An 18,494-nucleotide genomic window follows, 5' to 3' on the forward strand; every position below is an offset into this window, starting at 1 on the left:
CCGGGCCAAAATTTGGGCCGAATGCTTGGCCCAAACCCGGCCCAAAAATATGTTGGGCCTTTTTGGGCCAGCCCATGGGCTTTTTTGGGCCAAAACAAAAGGCCCAAGCCCTTCTAAAAAGCGGGCCGGGCCGGGTAGGGCCAATGGGCTTGGGCCATTTGATCAGCTCTAGAACAAGGGGGGTGAAATCCAAGGTAAAAAACATGAAACATACCGATGATCCTGAAAGAAAATTGTTTAATTAGGGCACGTTTTTCTCAAAATTTGCTATTTCAATTATCTTTCGATTTCTATTTTTACAGCACATTCTTGTACAATTTACAGGAGCAAGGTTTAAAAACAAATAATTTTCAGCAACTTGGAAATTTAACTAATTCAACAATTCATGTGCGCCTGCAGAATGTTCCTCTTGAAGCTCCATCAAGCAGATTGAATATTCCCTCTCAAACAGCAAGAACTCCTGCACAAAGTAAGGCAGCTTTAGTAAAACTTGGAAGTCTTTGAACAACGAAATCCTATTGTTAGAAAGTTTAATGCTTCGTTTGTAGATTTGTAGTGAGCTACATTTTCTCGATACTGAGAGTAAATATTTCTTTTCTTTGGTTGTATTTAGAGATGGCAAATAACTAAATAAGTCATTCGAGTCAGATCAGATTGTTAAGTCTGTTTATTCATGGTATATTAGTATTCATGTCGATTTGTAGGATTATTGAGGTTTTATTATAACAAAGGACACTAAACACATAACCATAAAGCTAAATTTATGCCACTCGACAGTCGACACTCGAGTACAAGTTCGGACGAGACACAGTGGCACTGCGGCAGAGTGTCAGATGCCTCTATTATATAAAAAAGATTCATGTTTCGACCTTGTGTGCAAATTCGGACGAGACACGGTGGCAGAGTGTAAGATACGTCAATTTTGTGAAGAAGTTTCATGTTAAAAGCTAAAATGAAGTGTAAAACTGCAGTGTCGTGTCATATCATGCAAAATGTAGCCAAAGAAATGAAGTAATGAAAAAACTCATGAAGGCCTTTAGGAATTGAGAAGATATATACAGTATATACTATATTAAACTTTACCTGCAATTGCTGCTGACTAAATAAATGGAGGAACCCAGTTTCTGGACAAGCAACAAGCTCAATCAACTCATCATGCCTCTCTGGAACCTCATTCAGCTCCACCAGTGACACCGATGCCTAGGATTCAGTACATGAGACTCGATACAGACTTATACTGTAAATAACTTAACTGACTCTAACAAAAAGCCATTTCTGTATATCTCTTACCTGCATGCAACGTAGAACTAGTTCTGGAAGACAACATCTACGGCAAAGACCACGCACAATGTATGTAGCGGGGTCTTTACTTGTGTCTCCGTGAACGAAATAACAAGCATCAAGTCGTGAAATCTCCATAGTGACCCCAGCTTGGAATCGTGGAAGTTCACCTGCAATATAATATCCCTTTTTTAAAAAAAATATCAACTTCTTTAAATGGATGCAGATTGCATTTATCTAGAAAACATCAAATATAAGAATCAGAAAACCACATTTTTGTTGAAGACCATTTTTTTTTTAAATTCTCACATTCCAGCACAATATGAAGATCCAATCACCAAGAAAGAAAGAATGAAGAACAAATTAAAAAAATAGGACGATCCTACCACATAAATTTTGAACACCAAATAGTCCATGAAGCATCACACTGAAGCAAAATTACGAATACAACTTTATCTCACAGGGCTTTTGCAAATTGCTAAGTGGGGAGGTTAGATGTATGCAACCTTACCCCTGTATTACCAACATAGAGTGGCTGTCTCCCATGAATAAAATTGAAGATTGTACGTATTACAAATTGCACCAAATGACGCTACTTCACAATAAAACGAAGTGCAGCCAGTTCATTTATTTTTCTCGAATAAGAAGCTATGGAAGTAAAAGCAAAACTTCAGTTCACTAATTTTCTCAAATATCACGACTCAAGAAGAACATAATTCACTTCACTTTCTCACTTATTACTTACATAGTAATATGAGGGTAACAAACAGAGGAGATAGAATAGCATGCAAATATTGCACACTTGTGCATTTATCAGCCTTTCAGGTGGTTTTTAGAATAATTTTCATGTATCCTAATAAGAAACTATTTATAAAAATTGTAAAGTAAAAGCAAATGTAAATGTTACTCCTACTCCGTAATATTCACCAACAGATTGACCATCACAGTGCATATCATCAGAGGAAGCAGAGAAAGAGCGACATTTGGATGTCAAGTTTTTCCACCTTTAAAGCCGGAAGCAATCACGCTGGCAAGGAGACCACCATCACTGTGCTCGTGATGTCCTAGTCCATCACCTTCAACCGCCCGACAGCGAAGTATAACTTCGACAGAGAAATTATCTTTGGTGGACATCTTCACATCAACCTGCATATCAGCCCTTACATTATGAGCCACGTGTAACAGTATACTAGTATAGTGGCCAAAAAGTATTTGACTGCAGTTGAATCATTAAACACAGGCTCAAAATTAAAAGATACTCTGTATCTAGTAAGAATTAAACCCAAATTTCAAGTCACGCAGCAAGATTAACCATTTTTAAAATATTTATATTTATAATATATAGAAAATAATTTCAAAAACAGCCCCCAAGGCTCCTACTCCATCACTTAATATTCAAACCTCAAAAATAAAAATAGAAAGCATTAATCCCACCACTCCATCAATATCTTCACCCCACCTCTCCTCTAAATGAAAAAAAAACAAGGAATTTTAAGTTGTTCATGCTTCAAACAAAATTTCTGACTTTTATTTAATAATAATTTTGAGGCCTCCAACTATTTGTGTTAATCACCAAGTCTTGCTTAAGACGGAGTATCCGTCTTAAATCTTAAAACGGGTCAAATACTATCACATGGTACTAATAAAGACGAAACTTTTGGCATTTTCTAGGCAACTTGCCATGTGACTTGGTATGTTACTATGTATTTGCCTCGTCTTAAGGTTTAAGACGGATACCTCCGTCTTCTCCAACTATTTGTGTTAATACATAGCGTTCCTCACTCAACTCTGATAACAGTACATTACCCAGGATTCTAATGCTTAGAAGTCAATAATAATGAAAAAATATCTTGCAATAAGTTTCGAAGATAGATAAGAAAGTAAGCACTTCCAGTATAAAGCATGGAACAGGGAAGTTCAAAAATACAGCAGTACACAATATTCAAATGGGACGAAGTTAAGGACAAATTCATAAATTTTGCGCTAAGCTGGTTTGTCTAGCACATAATGCAATGCTTGCAGCTTTCACCAAAATTCACAAATAAATTTCACATTAGGGTGCGGGTTTTTACCGTCAATTCTCGACCAACGGCAACTTCTTCGGATACAGAAGAGTATAGGGCACTCATCAATGTTGCACATAATGTGGCATCTGGACTCATGCATTCACCAGAAGGCAAACACAAAATTGCTGTGGCGTATAATTCAAGGTACAAAGGTTCTTCTGGGGTACTATAAACTTTATCTTCAGTAGGAACCAACCAAGGGCTTTCTTTTCCTGGGGCAATACATGTATAGAATGTCAGTGCCAGCTAATATCTGCCTTGAAGACCAAACTAGAAAACAAAGGTTTCCTCTTTTTCCTGCTACATAAAATTACTCACTCTGAAGAAGTAACAATGATGAATCCAGAGTTTCTTTTGCAGCAAAAATGGCTCTGTTCTTTTCTTCTGTAGACAATTCACTGGGAGACACCTCTGCATTCTCCAGTTGAATTTTAAGCCAGTTTCGATACCTTGCATCACATGAATAGTACTCACTCTGATAAAGGAGGACAACAGTCATTGAAAGAGATTATCAAACCAAACAAATTCCAAGAGTGTCAATCTGGGCACAAACTTTAATAGAGTAAAAATTCACTGGTTAATTGCATACCCAATCTTTGAATTCTTTAATCAAGTCGGGAACATCATGGCCCTCCAAACCCATAAGATTTTCAGTGGGTTGCTTCAGGGGTTCAGCAAGAAACCCAAGCAATTCATGCGCACCTAAAGGCATAGCTGGCACTCTCCACATGGAGATTAAAGCAAATTCCCTGAAGAGTATGTTGCTGACGAAAGAGAATTAACTTATTAGCAGGCCGACTCCAGTAGATATAATTATGAAAAATTATCAACAAAAAAGTTTAGAAACCCACTGGGGTAACCATTCTCAATACTCATTTAACATGCCCTTTACCCACATTTCTTACTTCATGAATTTTTCCATTTCCAACAGAGCCAAAATATCACTATTCTTTGACTTTGAAATATGATGAAATCAACAAAACGACTCACTAAATTGTCTTTGCTTCTTGTATGCTTATTATAGAGCAATTTCCAGCGCAATTTTGATCATGAACTTCGTCAACAGCTATTGTGTGTTTTCAGCACAAAGACAAGGTTGAATAAATCCGACTTCTTTTAACTAGCCAGGCGTTGGGGGTTATGTTACACAAAACGAACTTTTATTTTTGTAACATCACTAGCAAATCTAATTTGCCAGGCAAAATATTGCAAAAGCATTGGTCACATAACATAAGCAAATGGAAATTGTAACTTTGTTGACATGGTGAGAAATTAAAAGCTGTGATGCAAGATAGCAATGTTGTTAATTTTTTGTATGGAGAGATTAAAAGATATCAGAAACAACTTTTATATTTTAGTTTGAATGAAACATTAAACAGAACCTTAAATTTGTCTTCATTCCATAGAAAAAAAAAAATGCAAGCCTGTATTATCTCTTATTGTTATAGGTAAGAAAAAATAAACTTTCAAGAAGGCTGAGACGCTGAGTAGCCACTCGACATGGAAAAGTTCTACTAGCTAGAGATGCCTAAAAACAAGGAAAATAAACTCTATATCAAGTTAGAACTAGAAGAATTATTTTGCAGACAAGACTGAGAAACCACGCCTAATGATATTCTATCTGGGAAGGGAACGATGGAACTACTGCAGCATCTTAATGAATAAAAAACACAGAGGGATCAGTGACGTCACAATGTTGCACCAACAATACCTCCCTAGTCATTAATGCCACAGGCTACAGAATAAATAAATATTGACCACAAGAAGCAAACTGCAAACCTAGGCGTGTTACAGTCTGATCAGCAGCAGAGGGGCAAAGCCAAGCAAAAATTAAACATCTTGTACATTAAATAAGCAAAACATAAAAAGAATAGTGATTTCTTAGAATACCTATGCATCAGAGATTGAAGGAGGAGCTTGGAACTAACAGCTTCAACATCATCAATGGTGGATGGTGGCGTAAAGCAAAGCCACTGCACGACCATAGCTTTATCCAGTGATTGCAACCGATGCTGTTCGGCAACATCTTCCGAGTTATTATACTTACCTGGTTTTATTTCCCGAGATCGAGACAATACTCTGTTTAAAAAACACAAGGTAATATCAACACGAGCAAATTCTCCAAAACATCTCCAGGTTCCAAACTATAAGATATCAATAAAGTACCTCTCAATAATTTCCTCAAAGCTGCCACTAGAGTTATCATCAGGAGAAAACGGCAAATACTCCACAGCAGATAGAAATAATTTGTATTTAACATGGACACTATTAACATATTTCAAAGACATTAAAAAAAAGAGAAATCAGTAGCTAGTAATTTGAAAATTCGCTAAATGATAGAGAAACAAGAAGAATAACATGCTAACAGTACAATAGATATGTCACCTAGCATTCAGCCGCAGCTCCATCATGTTTACAAAGAGATCAATGCAACGGTGACGTGCTAGATGGGAAGCATATATGCCGACCAGCTCTTCGTGTTGTTGTGAAAATAGGTACATTGCATAGCTGAGGAATCAATCATGACTCAGAAAAAGTGTTTTGATCGAAACATTGTGAATTACAGCATGCATCGTAACATTACATGCCTGAGCTATCCACCGAAAACAAAGACATTAATAGCAGTATATTTCTTTGGAATTATATAGTTATCTTCTAAATATTACAATCGTAACCCACTCTGGTTTATATGCTTTCGTTCGAACAGAAAGAAAAATCAAAAGGATTGCATGATTTGTATCAACTTAATCTAAGCATTTTGTATAACTGTTCGACTAATGAAATTGGAACATTAAGCAGTTCAGAGATAAGGATCTCAAGAGCGATTGATTATAACTTGGATTCACAGGAATGACGGGAACTTCTGAAATAAGTAACCGGATAGATTGATACTTACATGTGAAGAATGAGATCCCCAACATTCATTATCTTCTCCTTTGCAGCACCCTCCTCCAATTCATCTCCAAGCAGAAGCCTAAGCACCAACACTAGATGCGCTCCAAAACGTAACATATGGGGTTCTCCATGTGGCCTAAAGCAGATCAGATTACGCCATATCAGAAAAAGTATAGCCGTGGTCCTCAGCCTCTCAATACGGCTGGAGAATCTGCCTTTTGAGAAGTGACTTGTGACTCTGTAAGCTAAATAATACTGAGGAAACCACAAACCATACTCTCAAGGAAACACAATGCAACCAATAAACTTTGAAACTTCGACATTAAAATGGCAAAAGCAATCACCACCATAGAGGGCATAATAAAGTCAACAATTAGCATTAGCATTTCTTGCCATCCAAATTTCTTTGCAACACTACAAGCACGAGACGGTTATTAATCTTAAATTTTTGTTGTCCAATACATTTTGACAGATTTCACTGATAAGAAACAGCTTAGTTACATGTTTTAGTATATTTTTTGCCTAGCTTTTTAAAGTGTTTTTTGGACAAAAAACACAAATTGGTGAGACATGTATCAGAAATAACAAGGAATATAAGTTGTTAATGCAAAAGTCTGGATTAGTCATTTAGTCTACTGTCGTCCGGGACTCCGGGTAATGAAAAATACTCCCTTCTTTCTCTCCAAATAGCACCATTGGGGTTTGGCACACTCTTTAAGGAAAAGTTGAAAATTACTAAAGAACCTTTATCCCTACAAGCCTTCAACCCTCTCTCTTTATCATTAAAGACAGTCCAACACAAAACCATCATTACCAGATTTGCTATGAAGACCCTTTTCAACGATTCGCGATTTGCAATTCGCTCTTGTAGAATGTGTTCTATATGAATTTTCAGTAAGCGACAAGATAGAATTCGCTCTAAAAGATTCCTGATTTGTAGGGTACCCGAGCGAACCCGGTAACCTTGCACCAAAGAACCAAACCACCACCACCACCTTTCCCCAATCAACGACAACCAACACCCTCCACTATTCAATGACCATCGCTACACCACTATCCAGTATCGACGACCATTTCCCCCTCCATCGCTACACCACTAACCGGTATCACGACCATCGCTACACCACAAGCAGGTGGTGTTAATGGATCGAGTTAGGTTAGGGGCGATCTGGTGGTACTCGTAGGGGTGGTCCAAATGGTGTAAGGGTGGGTCGTGGGTGGGGTGGATGGTATGAGGGTGGGAGGAGAGGTCAGATGTGGGGGTGGGTACGGGCGCTGTGTGGTGGCTAGAGGTCAGATGTGTGTGGTGGGTAAGACGGTGATGTCTGAACGGTGTTGGGTAGCGCGATCTGAGTGAGGGGTGGTGGTGGATATGAAGGGAGTGGTGGTGGACTGATGGTCTGTGGATATAGTGAGTAGTATTATGCTATTATTTGTAATACAACACACTTAGAGGATAGAATGGTCATTCTCATTATTAAAAGTTGCTAAATGGGGAAATGGGGGTAAATGGATAAAAATTCCAAATTGGAGAGAAAAGAGAGAGTAACAAAGTACAAGTTTCTCATACAAATGCAGCATTAGAGGCCCCTTTGGTATCCAAGTTCAAACACCAATACATATTAGTAAATTACAGATTACCTGAAGGCATTTTGATCATCATCCGAAGGTGAAATCCATGACCATACAAGTTCCAATAGATGGGGTATATCTCCCGACATAAGGTTCATCTGTTCAGTAACTTCTGATCAGTAATTGCCTCAGATATAGCACAAACATAAATTCTACAGGTACAGGCCAGATATCCAAAAGAAGGTATCACAAAAGGTATAAAAAATCAGAAACATGCTCGTGGAAGACTATATGACAAAAAAGCGGACAGAAATATTTCTATTTAGCTTCTCCAATTCCGCGGTAATACAATCAAAAAAATAAAGGAAAAAAACCTATACATTTTATGACCATAAAGGCCTAATCACAGGAGTAAAAATAGGATATAAAAATGCTTGCCTCAATTTGCCGGTGCTGCTCCTTGCATTCACGGATAACAGCTTCATTCACCAGATCACTAAATAATATGGAAAATAAAATTACTTTCGCAGTACTTGCAAGTTGCAAGGAGGGGGATATAAAAAGAAGCAAATCAGTTCTGTTATTTTAGACGGATAAGTAAAGCAGATTTTTTTTGAAGTTACCTGGAATGAAGTTTTTGAAAAAGAGAAGATAGATGGCGTGGTTGCTGGTTTTGGACTTGAAGAGGCCAATTTTCTGGCTTTCCTAAAATTGCAGAACTGCTACCCTGTCCAGGACTCCCTTCAGTAGCATCTTCATAATTTTTCAAAAGTTCCATTCTTCCAGGTTGCAATTGGGCTAAATCCATATCCATTTGAACATCAAGCCATGACTTGGCCATTGCCCAACATGCTGACTAGAAAAATAGCTAGGATCAGCAGAAAGACGAATTACGTGAAAATGCAGTCAGATGCACAGAATTATGCAAATTATAACTGTACGGATTATTGATATTTTGGCCACAAGATCCATCAAACCTAATCTATGAACAACGTGGGCTCTAAAGGAAATCAAATAGGTTCTTATTCCCATCATCCTGTTTAGCAGATTTACCAAACCCAAAGGCTGTCAAAAATCTAGAAGCTGTCATACATGGATCATCAAAAAAAATGACGCCACCTGAGTAAATCTAAATGGGCATGAACATATTGAAATTCATGCACAGAATCCAAAAGAAAATATACTAGATAATGTTGGAAACGCGGAATTGATTTAATAATTTTAATTGTAGCAATTAATATGTTCTAATTCATTCCGAAGACAATTTATTAAACCTGTTTGGAGATCATGAGGTGGAAACCCATGGGATTGGGATTGGGATTGGAATTGGCGGGGTGGGTTTGGGTGGGTCACATATGTGACCCGCCCCGACCTATTCAACAAATCTACGATAGATAGGAAATCGGATAGTGATAGAATTGAAATGACTTCTATGGGGTAGGAATTTGAGAGCCAACTAAGTTGGAATTGAAAAGGAATTGAGCTCAATTCCAATTCCAAATTGCAAGGTTTCCCCAACACTTGAAACATCTCAATTATAGAATTCAATTAGAACATCTTTATCTTGCTATACCGGATCATCGTCCATATCCAAGGGAACAAGCGTAAAAACATCCACGACTTGTTATGACAACAACAATACTGTAGTATCTCAACCGTACCGCCAATGACGGAATAAAGGTCTCCACATCTGGTCTTCTGCAAAATAAGGTCATCTGGATTCTAGACTTCACTCTTGTAAATTCTCACTAGTTGTAAGGAAATATCATCAACTCTTTCAAATTCTAAGCATATATTTCTTACAAGGACGGCATCTTTCTGAGAGGCAGCCTTCGTCTGAAAATTTGGTAAAATACTACTGTACCTAATAGCTTTGTACCACTAAGCTCTTTTACAGGCTTTTCATGTCTCCAAGACCTAACTTTTGGGAAAGTTTCTTGAGAATTGGAAAAAAATATTAGATAAAAGTAGATTAAAAATACTTAATACGCAGGCCATAATTCTATCAGATACTTCTGCTTTGCAACTGAAATCTCAGATTCATAGCATTTAGGAAAAGATATACAGGGGCCGAAGTGTCAAAATTGGCAAAATCTGACTAAAAAACGTCAAAAAATATAATTATGGTGGAGCGGAAGTAATACAAACATAGTTCGTAATTTACTGTTGGAGCCCGTAGATTTTAGCAACGCCTACTTGATTCACCCAGAAAAAAGGTTTTGACTGAGGGGCTAAGCTATGTCACACTTATAAAAATAGTCAGATTCACTCTAGGGAGCATTTACCATAGCCATAAATAACAGCACTGTACCGTCTCACTAAAAGCACATGAAAAGTATGCTTCGAGTTTACTAAAAAAGTTGGTTGTACAGTGTATAACTACTAAGCAGAGCTAAGGGGGGCAAAAAGGTAAAGAAGAAAACATATTATGACCCAAATTTGGCTGCCATTTACATTTCAACCATTTAACTAGTTGGAGGTGTGATTAAATGTATATATGAATACATATAGCTAAAGCAGTAGTCAAAAGACGATAAATCTACAGGGTTAACTCACGAAAAATGTTTCAAGTACTATAATCCGGTCTTCTTCTCAATAGAGAAGAAGAAAAATAGCATTAACTGGAAGTTTGTAGGTTAATAAGGGCTGAATTACCTCCCAATCTGTACATACTGGAAGCATGCGCTTTAAGTTACTACATTGGGCTGCAAACACAGCTGCTTCGTACTTTCCACCACCCTGCTCACCAATCCTCTTCAGATTGTTTACATAAGTAGGTAAGAAGTCAGTATCAGACAAATCAGTATATAGAGAAGAATTCACCATTGAAACTTCTGCATTCTTCATGATAACAAATAGCAGAGTGGAAAGCAACATGACGAACTAAACAGGTGGGTGACTCTTGTTACCTCAGAGGCAGAATAAGATGCCCATTTCCATAGCCGCAATTGGCGGCCAAGTCCACTTTCTACTTCAATGGCTTGTAGGGTTCTGGCTTTATCATTTTTTGCCAGTGCTTCAACAGATGGTACTAGGTCTAATCCTCCAAATGGGCATAGACTTGCTGCCCTCCATGGCTGTGCAGCAAACATGCATTCAAAAGAGTTCTCAATGTAAAACTGTAAAAGTAAGACCAGCTGTCTTTTGGAAAAATAAGATATTAACCTGCCCAGCAGATCTGCAGAGTTCACATGCTTCCTCCAGTCTTCCCGCACGTAATAAAGTCCAAATATCTTCCAGTAAAGACTCATCTTGTTTCTGTTAAGGTGGATAAAAAATAAGGCATGCACTTAGGCATGTACGACAAACAATTTTTTTGAGAACAGTAACGCAGTTACGCCAGAAAAAAATTTGATAGTCAAACTAGAAAAAGTCTGTAAAATTATTAGGGAATACATATAGTAAGCTTAATCATGGAGAAATCAATAATATAATAGGACTCACTTACTCCACCTCTTTTATCGTTTCATCATTACTCAAAGGTACGAACTTGATAAAGTCAAGTTCGCAGAAATTAGGAGTAACAAAATGCCACACTACAACTTTTTTTCATGACTATCAGATTACTTAAGGGAATTCACTAGATCAGAGATAGAATGAGAATAGGAGGTCAAAGCCAATCAATCATGTTATTTTATATGCAACATGGCAAGATAGGAAATATCTCATGCGCCATGACTCATGATGATAAAAAGTTCTGAAGAGTATTCGTGAATAGAAGGGTGCAATGGTTCACCAATCATCTTTGTTGCTGGGTAACATGTGCGATGCACCGGTTTTATTCTTCTATGTCCGACACTTCCACAACCAGGAAAAAATTGATTTACTTGCCTTGAGTAGAAAACTTAAGATAATTCATATATGAGATTTCTCAGTGGGTGTAACTGTGTAAGCATAAGAGAGTCGGTCTACAAGGAAGCTACAGATAAGATACCCAAACTTATTGAAGAGCATTACAGTGTGAAAAAAGATGATACCATAATAATTTTAGAAATGTAAAACATTTTTTTATTGCCAAAAAAAAGGAAGGTCAACTTTACAATTTGGATAGTGTAAAAGATTGGGTAAGATAATTGCATGGTAGGAAGGGAGCAAAACCTAAAATCTCACTTATCCTACATAAGGCCATCCTGTCCAAGACTTGCCCGTACAAGTGTTAAAGTTCACGGAAAAAATCAGCACATTTTTGATAAATCGGGAAAAAATTACATTCGATCCAAGGAAATTTGAGTACACTAAGCGACAAGGTTCAAGAAAAGTTACTCTGTCATCAGGAAGAGGCAATGCGTTTTCTCGAGTTGCAGCATCAAAATCCAAATGCTTAACAGTTTTTAGATTGCTATCTATCTTCTTAAGATGTCGTTGAGTATTATGCCAAATGCCAGAACTAGGAAGGTATGTACCAACGTGAGAACCGCGAATCTACGAAGCCAAGAATATGCAAAGAAAAGCAGGTAAGCCGTCAGTTAGTAACTGGGATCTTTCCTCAAACCAGGTTGGAAAAAAATAAGATTACATAAACATGATATTCAAATTTAACACACAGTGGAGACTACTTTATAAGTCCAGCCATATATAGACAGCTTAACTTAATGGGAGACGCAATAGTGTGTGATGCGTGTGGTATGAGCTTGATGCTCACAAGGATTCTATCACAGGTTTTAAAAATGAAAGAGACAAAACACTTCCCGTTCATTTGTATTCCTGTTTTAAAGAAGTGTTATTTTACATTTCTACGTTCTAGCAGTTTTTCATCAATTGCCCACTACTCCTGATAAGGTACAATGCATCTTTTTATCAGGCTTTTATTGTTGGTTGTTGTTGTTGTTGTTATTATTGTTGTTGTTGCACCGAATTGCCTCTATCATCAACCAAGCTAAATATAAGGCAAAAGAGGACAACAAATCAGTTTACCTTGCTCTCTAAATCCAAGGCTTTGGACGCCAGCCCCTCTAACCACTGAGTTATCCGAAGGCACAGCTGAGCAGTGAGTTCCTTGGCAACAAACTTACAAGCCTCCAGATGAGTAGTTGTTGGCCTCTGTAAAACCAGAACACATTAAGTGTGCTACATCAACTCCAACTCTAACAATTAAACTAATAGGCAAGCTAAACTTCAAGTACTAAAAAACGAAATTACCAAAACAAGATCTCCAGGAATTTCTTCATTTCCTGTAAGGACCGCAAAAACAAATTTAATAAGCTGAAATAACAACAAATAAACCGATAAAACTTTTTTATTGCTAACGCATGATTCGAAAATGACAAAACCCAGACTATCATGTTAGACATTCCCAAAGTAGCCAGCTTCGATCAGTTTAGCTTGAACAGCTTAAATCACACTAATCAGAGATCCCCAGACTAAAGCTACATGCCTATAAAAAACAAAGTGACATGATTTTCTGTCGAAAGAAATTTGATTGAAACTAGGTGGAAAGAAGAGAACTATCATACACTTTCGAGAGGGAACTTTATTCTCATCATACAAGAGCGGATGCCACCAGTTGTGAATAAGTGCAGCATAATACAAATGACTTTCACCGTAAATCACTGTAATTTTCCCTATATACTTCGACTAACCTTGGCATTCAACTAGCCCGTACATGTTCATTGAAGCGAGAAAATGAATTATCAAAAGTCACAAACAAAACTAGAGAAGATGGATAGCATGTGGCATGATGAGAATTAGTGAGATATATTGTTTTCATAGAATTAACCGAATTGCAGCTGGTCATCCAGGCAATTACTAATTAAAATATTTCTTCCAAACACTCAGCAAACAAGAAAATTGTACATGTACACCAATACAGATTGATAATGAATCACAAGGAATTATTTCACACAATTTCGTGCTAGTGAAGATGACATTATTTGAACAATATGTTTTTCAAAGCATTGTTTCCTTAGAAGACTTTACAACAAAATCACTGAATCATACAAGTATGTAACATAGAAAGTTAACACTAAATCCAGAAACAAAAAAATAAGTTATTCCATATAGCAAGCAATTATCTTTCCAGCAGAAGTGTACACGGGAAGCGTCATAAGACCTTTCTAAGCGTATAAGAAGGTCCACTTTGGCAAGATTAATATAACGGAAAAGAACGTAGAATCTCAATTACCTTTTCCATATATATACCAAAGAAGTGACCATGATGCAGCTTCATCAAGCAGCAACTGAGCTTTTTGCCGTATCAATCTGTCTTCTATAATCCGATGTCTCTCACTGGGGCCATACCTGCAAAAAAAATCAAGTAAAAACATAAGCATTTCAATGCATAATAACACAGCAAAGCCTAAACCAATTTGGATACTGATTAACGCTGATTAGACAATACCTGTTTTGGATTCTGATAAAGCAGACTAATCATTAGATTTCCAAGCAGCGCGGTAGCAGAATATTATTTGGCAATTTAAAGATTAAATAAATAAATAAAAACACTAAATCTGTCAAAAAACATCAAATACTAAAAATCCACATGTATCTTTTCCCTCCATTGTGCCCTCTCCGTCACCATACTCTCCTCAAGCCCCAGAACTCTCATATCGTGCTCTATCACTCTCAACCATGTCTGTCTCGGTCTTCCTCTGCCTCTAGGGACCTTTTCTGTTATTAAAAATCGTTTTAATCTTTTCTCTCGATTTAAATTTTATGTTTTTATAAAAAAAGACGGAATTCGATTTTAAAACCCCTAAGTTCACCTTGACTTTCCATTACATTTTCGTTCTCCCTTTTGTTTTTTATCTTCCCCTTTTTATTCGCATTTTGAGGCGTGCGTTCACCCATGGACGGTTCGAAAGGATGATTCATGTCAGCCGACCCCAAATCATTTTGGGATTAAGGCTCTGATGTTGTTGTTGTTGTAAAGATTTAATAATGAAGAATTCAAAAAATTAAGTTTCAAGGAATGATTCTGTAGGAGAGGGATAAACCACTTGTCAATCAATTGTTATGCAACCATAGCTTCTTCTTTGTCTAGTAGCTATAATGTTGCAAATAGACTGATAATCTACTAAGTCAACTGTCAGCTTTATTATAAGGCTCATCGCACAACCAGGGCTTAATTGTCGACGGCATCTCTAAGCATTATCGCCAAATTAAGATATTATTCTCTTGATTTAACAATCCAAATATATATTTCAGAAAGAGAAAAAAGCATCACAAAGACAAGACAGAAGTATCAAACCTTATTGATTCAGAAACATCACGGCATGATTTTTCAAACTGAAGGATAAGCTCAGGAATTGATATAAGCCCTACACCATACAAACTAGGATTAACAAGACAAACAGTAGGTGTGAAAGAAGCAGTCATGTTTAATTAGATTAGACACCAAAAAAGTGAAGGTATGTTTAAGCACCTTGGCAGGCAGAATCTAGAAGAGATCCAAATAAAGTAAATGTTGTTTCGTCAGAATCTAGATCATCGTCCTCAATTTTACATGCTTTCAAAGAGTAATTTCCAGTCCAACGAGATGAGTTAACTACACTATCAAAATATGGAACAACTTGACCATCATGAGATCGTTGTTTGTATGCAGAATGTGTCCGGGAAGGGGTTCCTTCTCGATAACTCTGGCTTTCAACCTCTTGTTTTATGTCTTCGAGGAACAAAGCAGTGTTAGACCTTCTTCCAGAACTGTTATGGAGTGGTGAAGTGCTGGGGCTAGACTGCCTTTTTCTGCACTCAACACAGATCACCATAAATATACAGTCAAAACTTTACCAATCATGAATTAACAAAGAAACATGAAACAAAAAAAACAGCCTCCAACAAAGGATTGGCCTTACATCTCAATGACAGGAGGATGTTTAAGACTATTGGATAAGTGACACCTAAAACTTACTATCTATGTACAATCCTGTCTATGTAACTTCGCATAAAAAAAAAAGGGCAGCCCGGTGCACGATGGCGTCCCCGCTAGGCGAGGGTCCGGGGAAGGGTCTCATCACAAGGGTGTAATTGGGGCAAGCCTTCCCTTGCCATTTTGGCAAGAGGCCGCTCCAAGGACTTGTACCCGTGACCTCGCGGTCACAAAGCAACACCTTAACCGGTGCGCCAAGGTTCCCCTTCTCTATGTAACTTCGCATAATGAAAAAAAAAAAAAAAATTTAGGGAATCAACGATGGTAGGAGCTGCTCAAGACCTTACCATCTCCTAAGTCCTAACATAACCACATCATAACACACTATTTTCTACATACTGAAAATTCTAATAGCCGTTACTCATCAATAGAAAATCCTTCAAACAGTACTCTCACCTTCATTTGAAAGAATCTAGGATTCAACTCCTAAGCTTTAGGAGTTACTCCATACTCACATATATAAGGAGCGGAAAACAATAGGGACTTCTTCTCAAGAAGCTTTTTAGCAAGAAGCAATTGAGCTAATAAGCATCCATCGTGGATGCCGTTGGCACCTAAAAGGCTGCCTCCTATGGTGGGGTCTACATCTGTATTTTTCACACATAGTGGTTATTTCCGCATGACCCATTACAAAAATTGTGTTGCGAAGTGCATTAACCTAGTGATAGTTCAGTTTTTCATTTTGTTTAAATAGGCACTCTAATAGTCTAATCTTATATGAACAACAGAAACAATAACGCCTTTTCCCAAACACTGAAATTAGGTCATTTAACGGCACCAAATTACAACTAACTGTCGATCGAGATTAGCTCAAATTACTTCAACGAGATCCTCCTCTCAACTCAACCAAATAACTTGCCACTAAAGCCAAGAGCTTCAAAACTCCAAATAAACAGCTACTCTCGAGACCGTTCCGAAGCTACCAACATCTATCGCTACAACTATCATTAAACGAACCGCATAACACGAAAAAAGACCGTCATAAGTTAACAAAGTCTCAATTGAGATTTTGCACCTAGTAAATAACAAAGCAATTGAACATTACAGTTCAAAAATACTTCCTTCACATAAATTTCATACTCCATTAATCATACATTCTTAGCAGTAGAAACAACAAAACGATAAATGTTCCAAATTAATGCCGAAATTCATCAATTGCGAAACAAAAGAGCTTGAAATTAGCAAATTCAATTCAAAAACGGATAAAACAGCGAAAAAAATTACCCGTAGCGGCGATATTGTTCCCGAATGCTGATGTCCTGGGGATCGAAATAGCTTGGAGAAGTATCCATGTCGACATCCATGATTTACGGTACAAAATTGAGGAGATAAATTAATGAGAATAATAAGATGAGAAGATTGAATAAAACCCTAGAAATTGAAGGTTTAAGCGCCAAAATAAGAAAGGGGGGAAATGTATTAAATTGATTGTTGTGGAGGGTTTGGTGTTGCTGGTGCCTGGTGGTGGTCTTGTGGCCTTGTGGGAGTGAAAACTCGAACGAGTGTTGCTAGTTTTGGGTGAAAGGGTTGAATCATTGCGGGTTTGTGCTGTTGGGCTGGCCTAGTACGGCCTACGACCCATTTTAGCACGATACGGAATTGGCATTGTCCAACACGATATGGCACGCATGGTGATACGAATATGGCTATCATTTCATCTTAAACTATGTTCAATGTATTTTGTTCATTGTTTTTGATGTTGGACTATGTTCAATGTCTTTCCTTCAAGCCTTTGCATTTAGACTACAAGTAGTAGGGACTAGATTCAATGTTAGTAGTTATTTCTTTTAATATAAATAGAGGCTTTTAGCCATCATTTGTAAAATAGATATTGAAGAGAGAATTGAGAGGAAAAAAAAAAAAGATCGATGCTTTCGATCAAAATCGTTAGAGTTTGACGCGATCAAGCTTTAGCCCGAGTAATATTCAATAGGTCTTGAGTATTCTCACCATTACTCGTGTTATAGGTCTAGCGCCGAGTAAATATCACATCTATTTGAATTCGACTTATGAATTCAAGGCAAATATCCTTTTTGTTTTATTTTTCTGTTATTCCGCTTCCGCATTTTTCGCATCACATGGGCCGTGCGAAGTGTGAGGAAAAAAGATTGTCCTAAGCACGGTCCACCTGGGCACGCTCAAAATACAAAGAAATTGGGTTAAGGCGCTGTTTGGTAAACGACATATTGACCAATTTTTAGCATGTTTGACCAATCAATATGCTAATTTTAGTGTTTGGTAAACAGCATATTGAAACAGCATATTTGGGGTCAATATGTTGTTTTACAATATGCTGCTTACTCCAGCATATTGGTTAGCATATTATAAAATAGGAAATTTTTCTCTATTTTACAAAGAAAACTAACAATCTATTAATCGTAATCTGTCAATTACCAAACACTCAAATTAATTCTGCTGATTATAATATGCTAGTCAAACCTTCTGATAAAATCTGCCATTTATAATCTACTTTTGCAATCTGCTTATGCTGTAATTAATCCGCTGTTTACCAAATAGAGCCTAAAGTATAGGAATTGTTAAGGCACGCTCAATCACGGCATGGTATAGCACGCATGTGTCGTGGGTTGTGTCTGGGCCGCCATTTTCATTTGACTGACACAGAACGACACGAAGGTCACCTTCATGGGCCTTGGTCGTGCCATTTTCTTCTCCAGGTATGATGGGTCGACACGAGGCCCTGTCCGGCCCAACCAGATTCCATCACTAGTACAAAGCTTGGCAAGCTATTATAAACGACTACTTTCGATTCGGGATTGTTTGGAGTGTAACAGTGGTATTGCAGTAAACCATCAAAA

General features: G+C 37.5%; 1 protein-coding gene across 1 annotated transcript; it reads right to left on the reverse strand.

The window, feature by feature from the left end:
- Positions 1-217: 217 nt before the first annotated feature.
- Positions 218-17,226, reverse strand: LOC141591718 (nuclear pore complex protein NUP107). Its single transcript, XM_074412143.1, has 24 exons — positions 16,903-17,226; positions 15,175-15,494; positions 15,001-15,070; positions 13,936-14,051; positions 12,954-12,985; positions 12,729-12,854; positions 12,078-12,236; positions 10,980-11,072; positions 10,724-10,891; positions 10,470-10,568; positions 8,438-8,670; positions 8,253-8,310; positions 7,884-7,972; positions 6,244-6,378; positions 5,733-5,855; positions 5,514-5,612; positions 5,238-5,426; positions 3,937-4,111; positions 3,666-3,822; positions 3,354-3,559; positions 2,286-2,427; positions 1,291-1,451; positions 1,084-1,200; positions 218-460 (listed from the first exon to the last, which is right to left on the reverse strand). Exons 1-24 carry the CDS (start codon positions 16,980-16,982, stop codon positions 371-373), a joined length of 3,237 nt encoding a protein of 1,078 aa, XP_074268244.1. The 5' UTR covers positions 16,983-17,226; the 3' UTR covers positions 218-370.
- Between the last annotated feature and the right edge of the window lie 1,268 nt (positions 17,227-18,494).

Source organism: Silene latifolia, chromosome 7 (genome assembly GCF_048544455.1).
Source record: "Silene latifolia isolate original U9 population chromosome 7, ASM4854445v1, whole genome shotgun sequence".
NCBI classification, from domain to species: Eukaryota; Viridiplantae; Streptophyta; class Magnoliopsida; order Caryophyllales; family Caryophyllaceae; genus Silene; species Silene latifolia.

What these genes read in the sequence shown, in the direction of transcription:
- LOC141591718 (XM_074412143.1), bottom strand. Translation starts at nt 16,982, where the DNA reads ATGGATGTCGACATGGATACTTCTCCAAGCTATTTCGATCCCCAGGAC. An exon ending in GGGGATCTCATTCTTCACAT is followed by an intron (nt 5,856 to 6,243) that starts GTAAGTATCAAT and finishes TTGATTCCTCAG; the next exon opens with CTATGCAATGTACCTATTTT. An exon ending in TAGTTCTACGTTGCATGCAG is followed by an intron (nt 1,201 to 1,290) that starts GTAAGAGATATA and finishes ACTGAATCCTAG; the next exon opens with GCATCGGTGTCACTGGTGGA.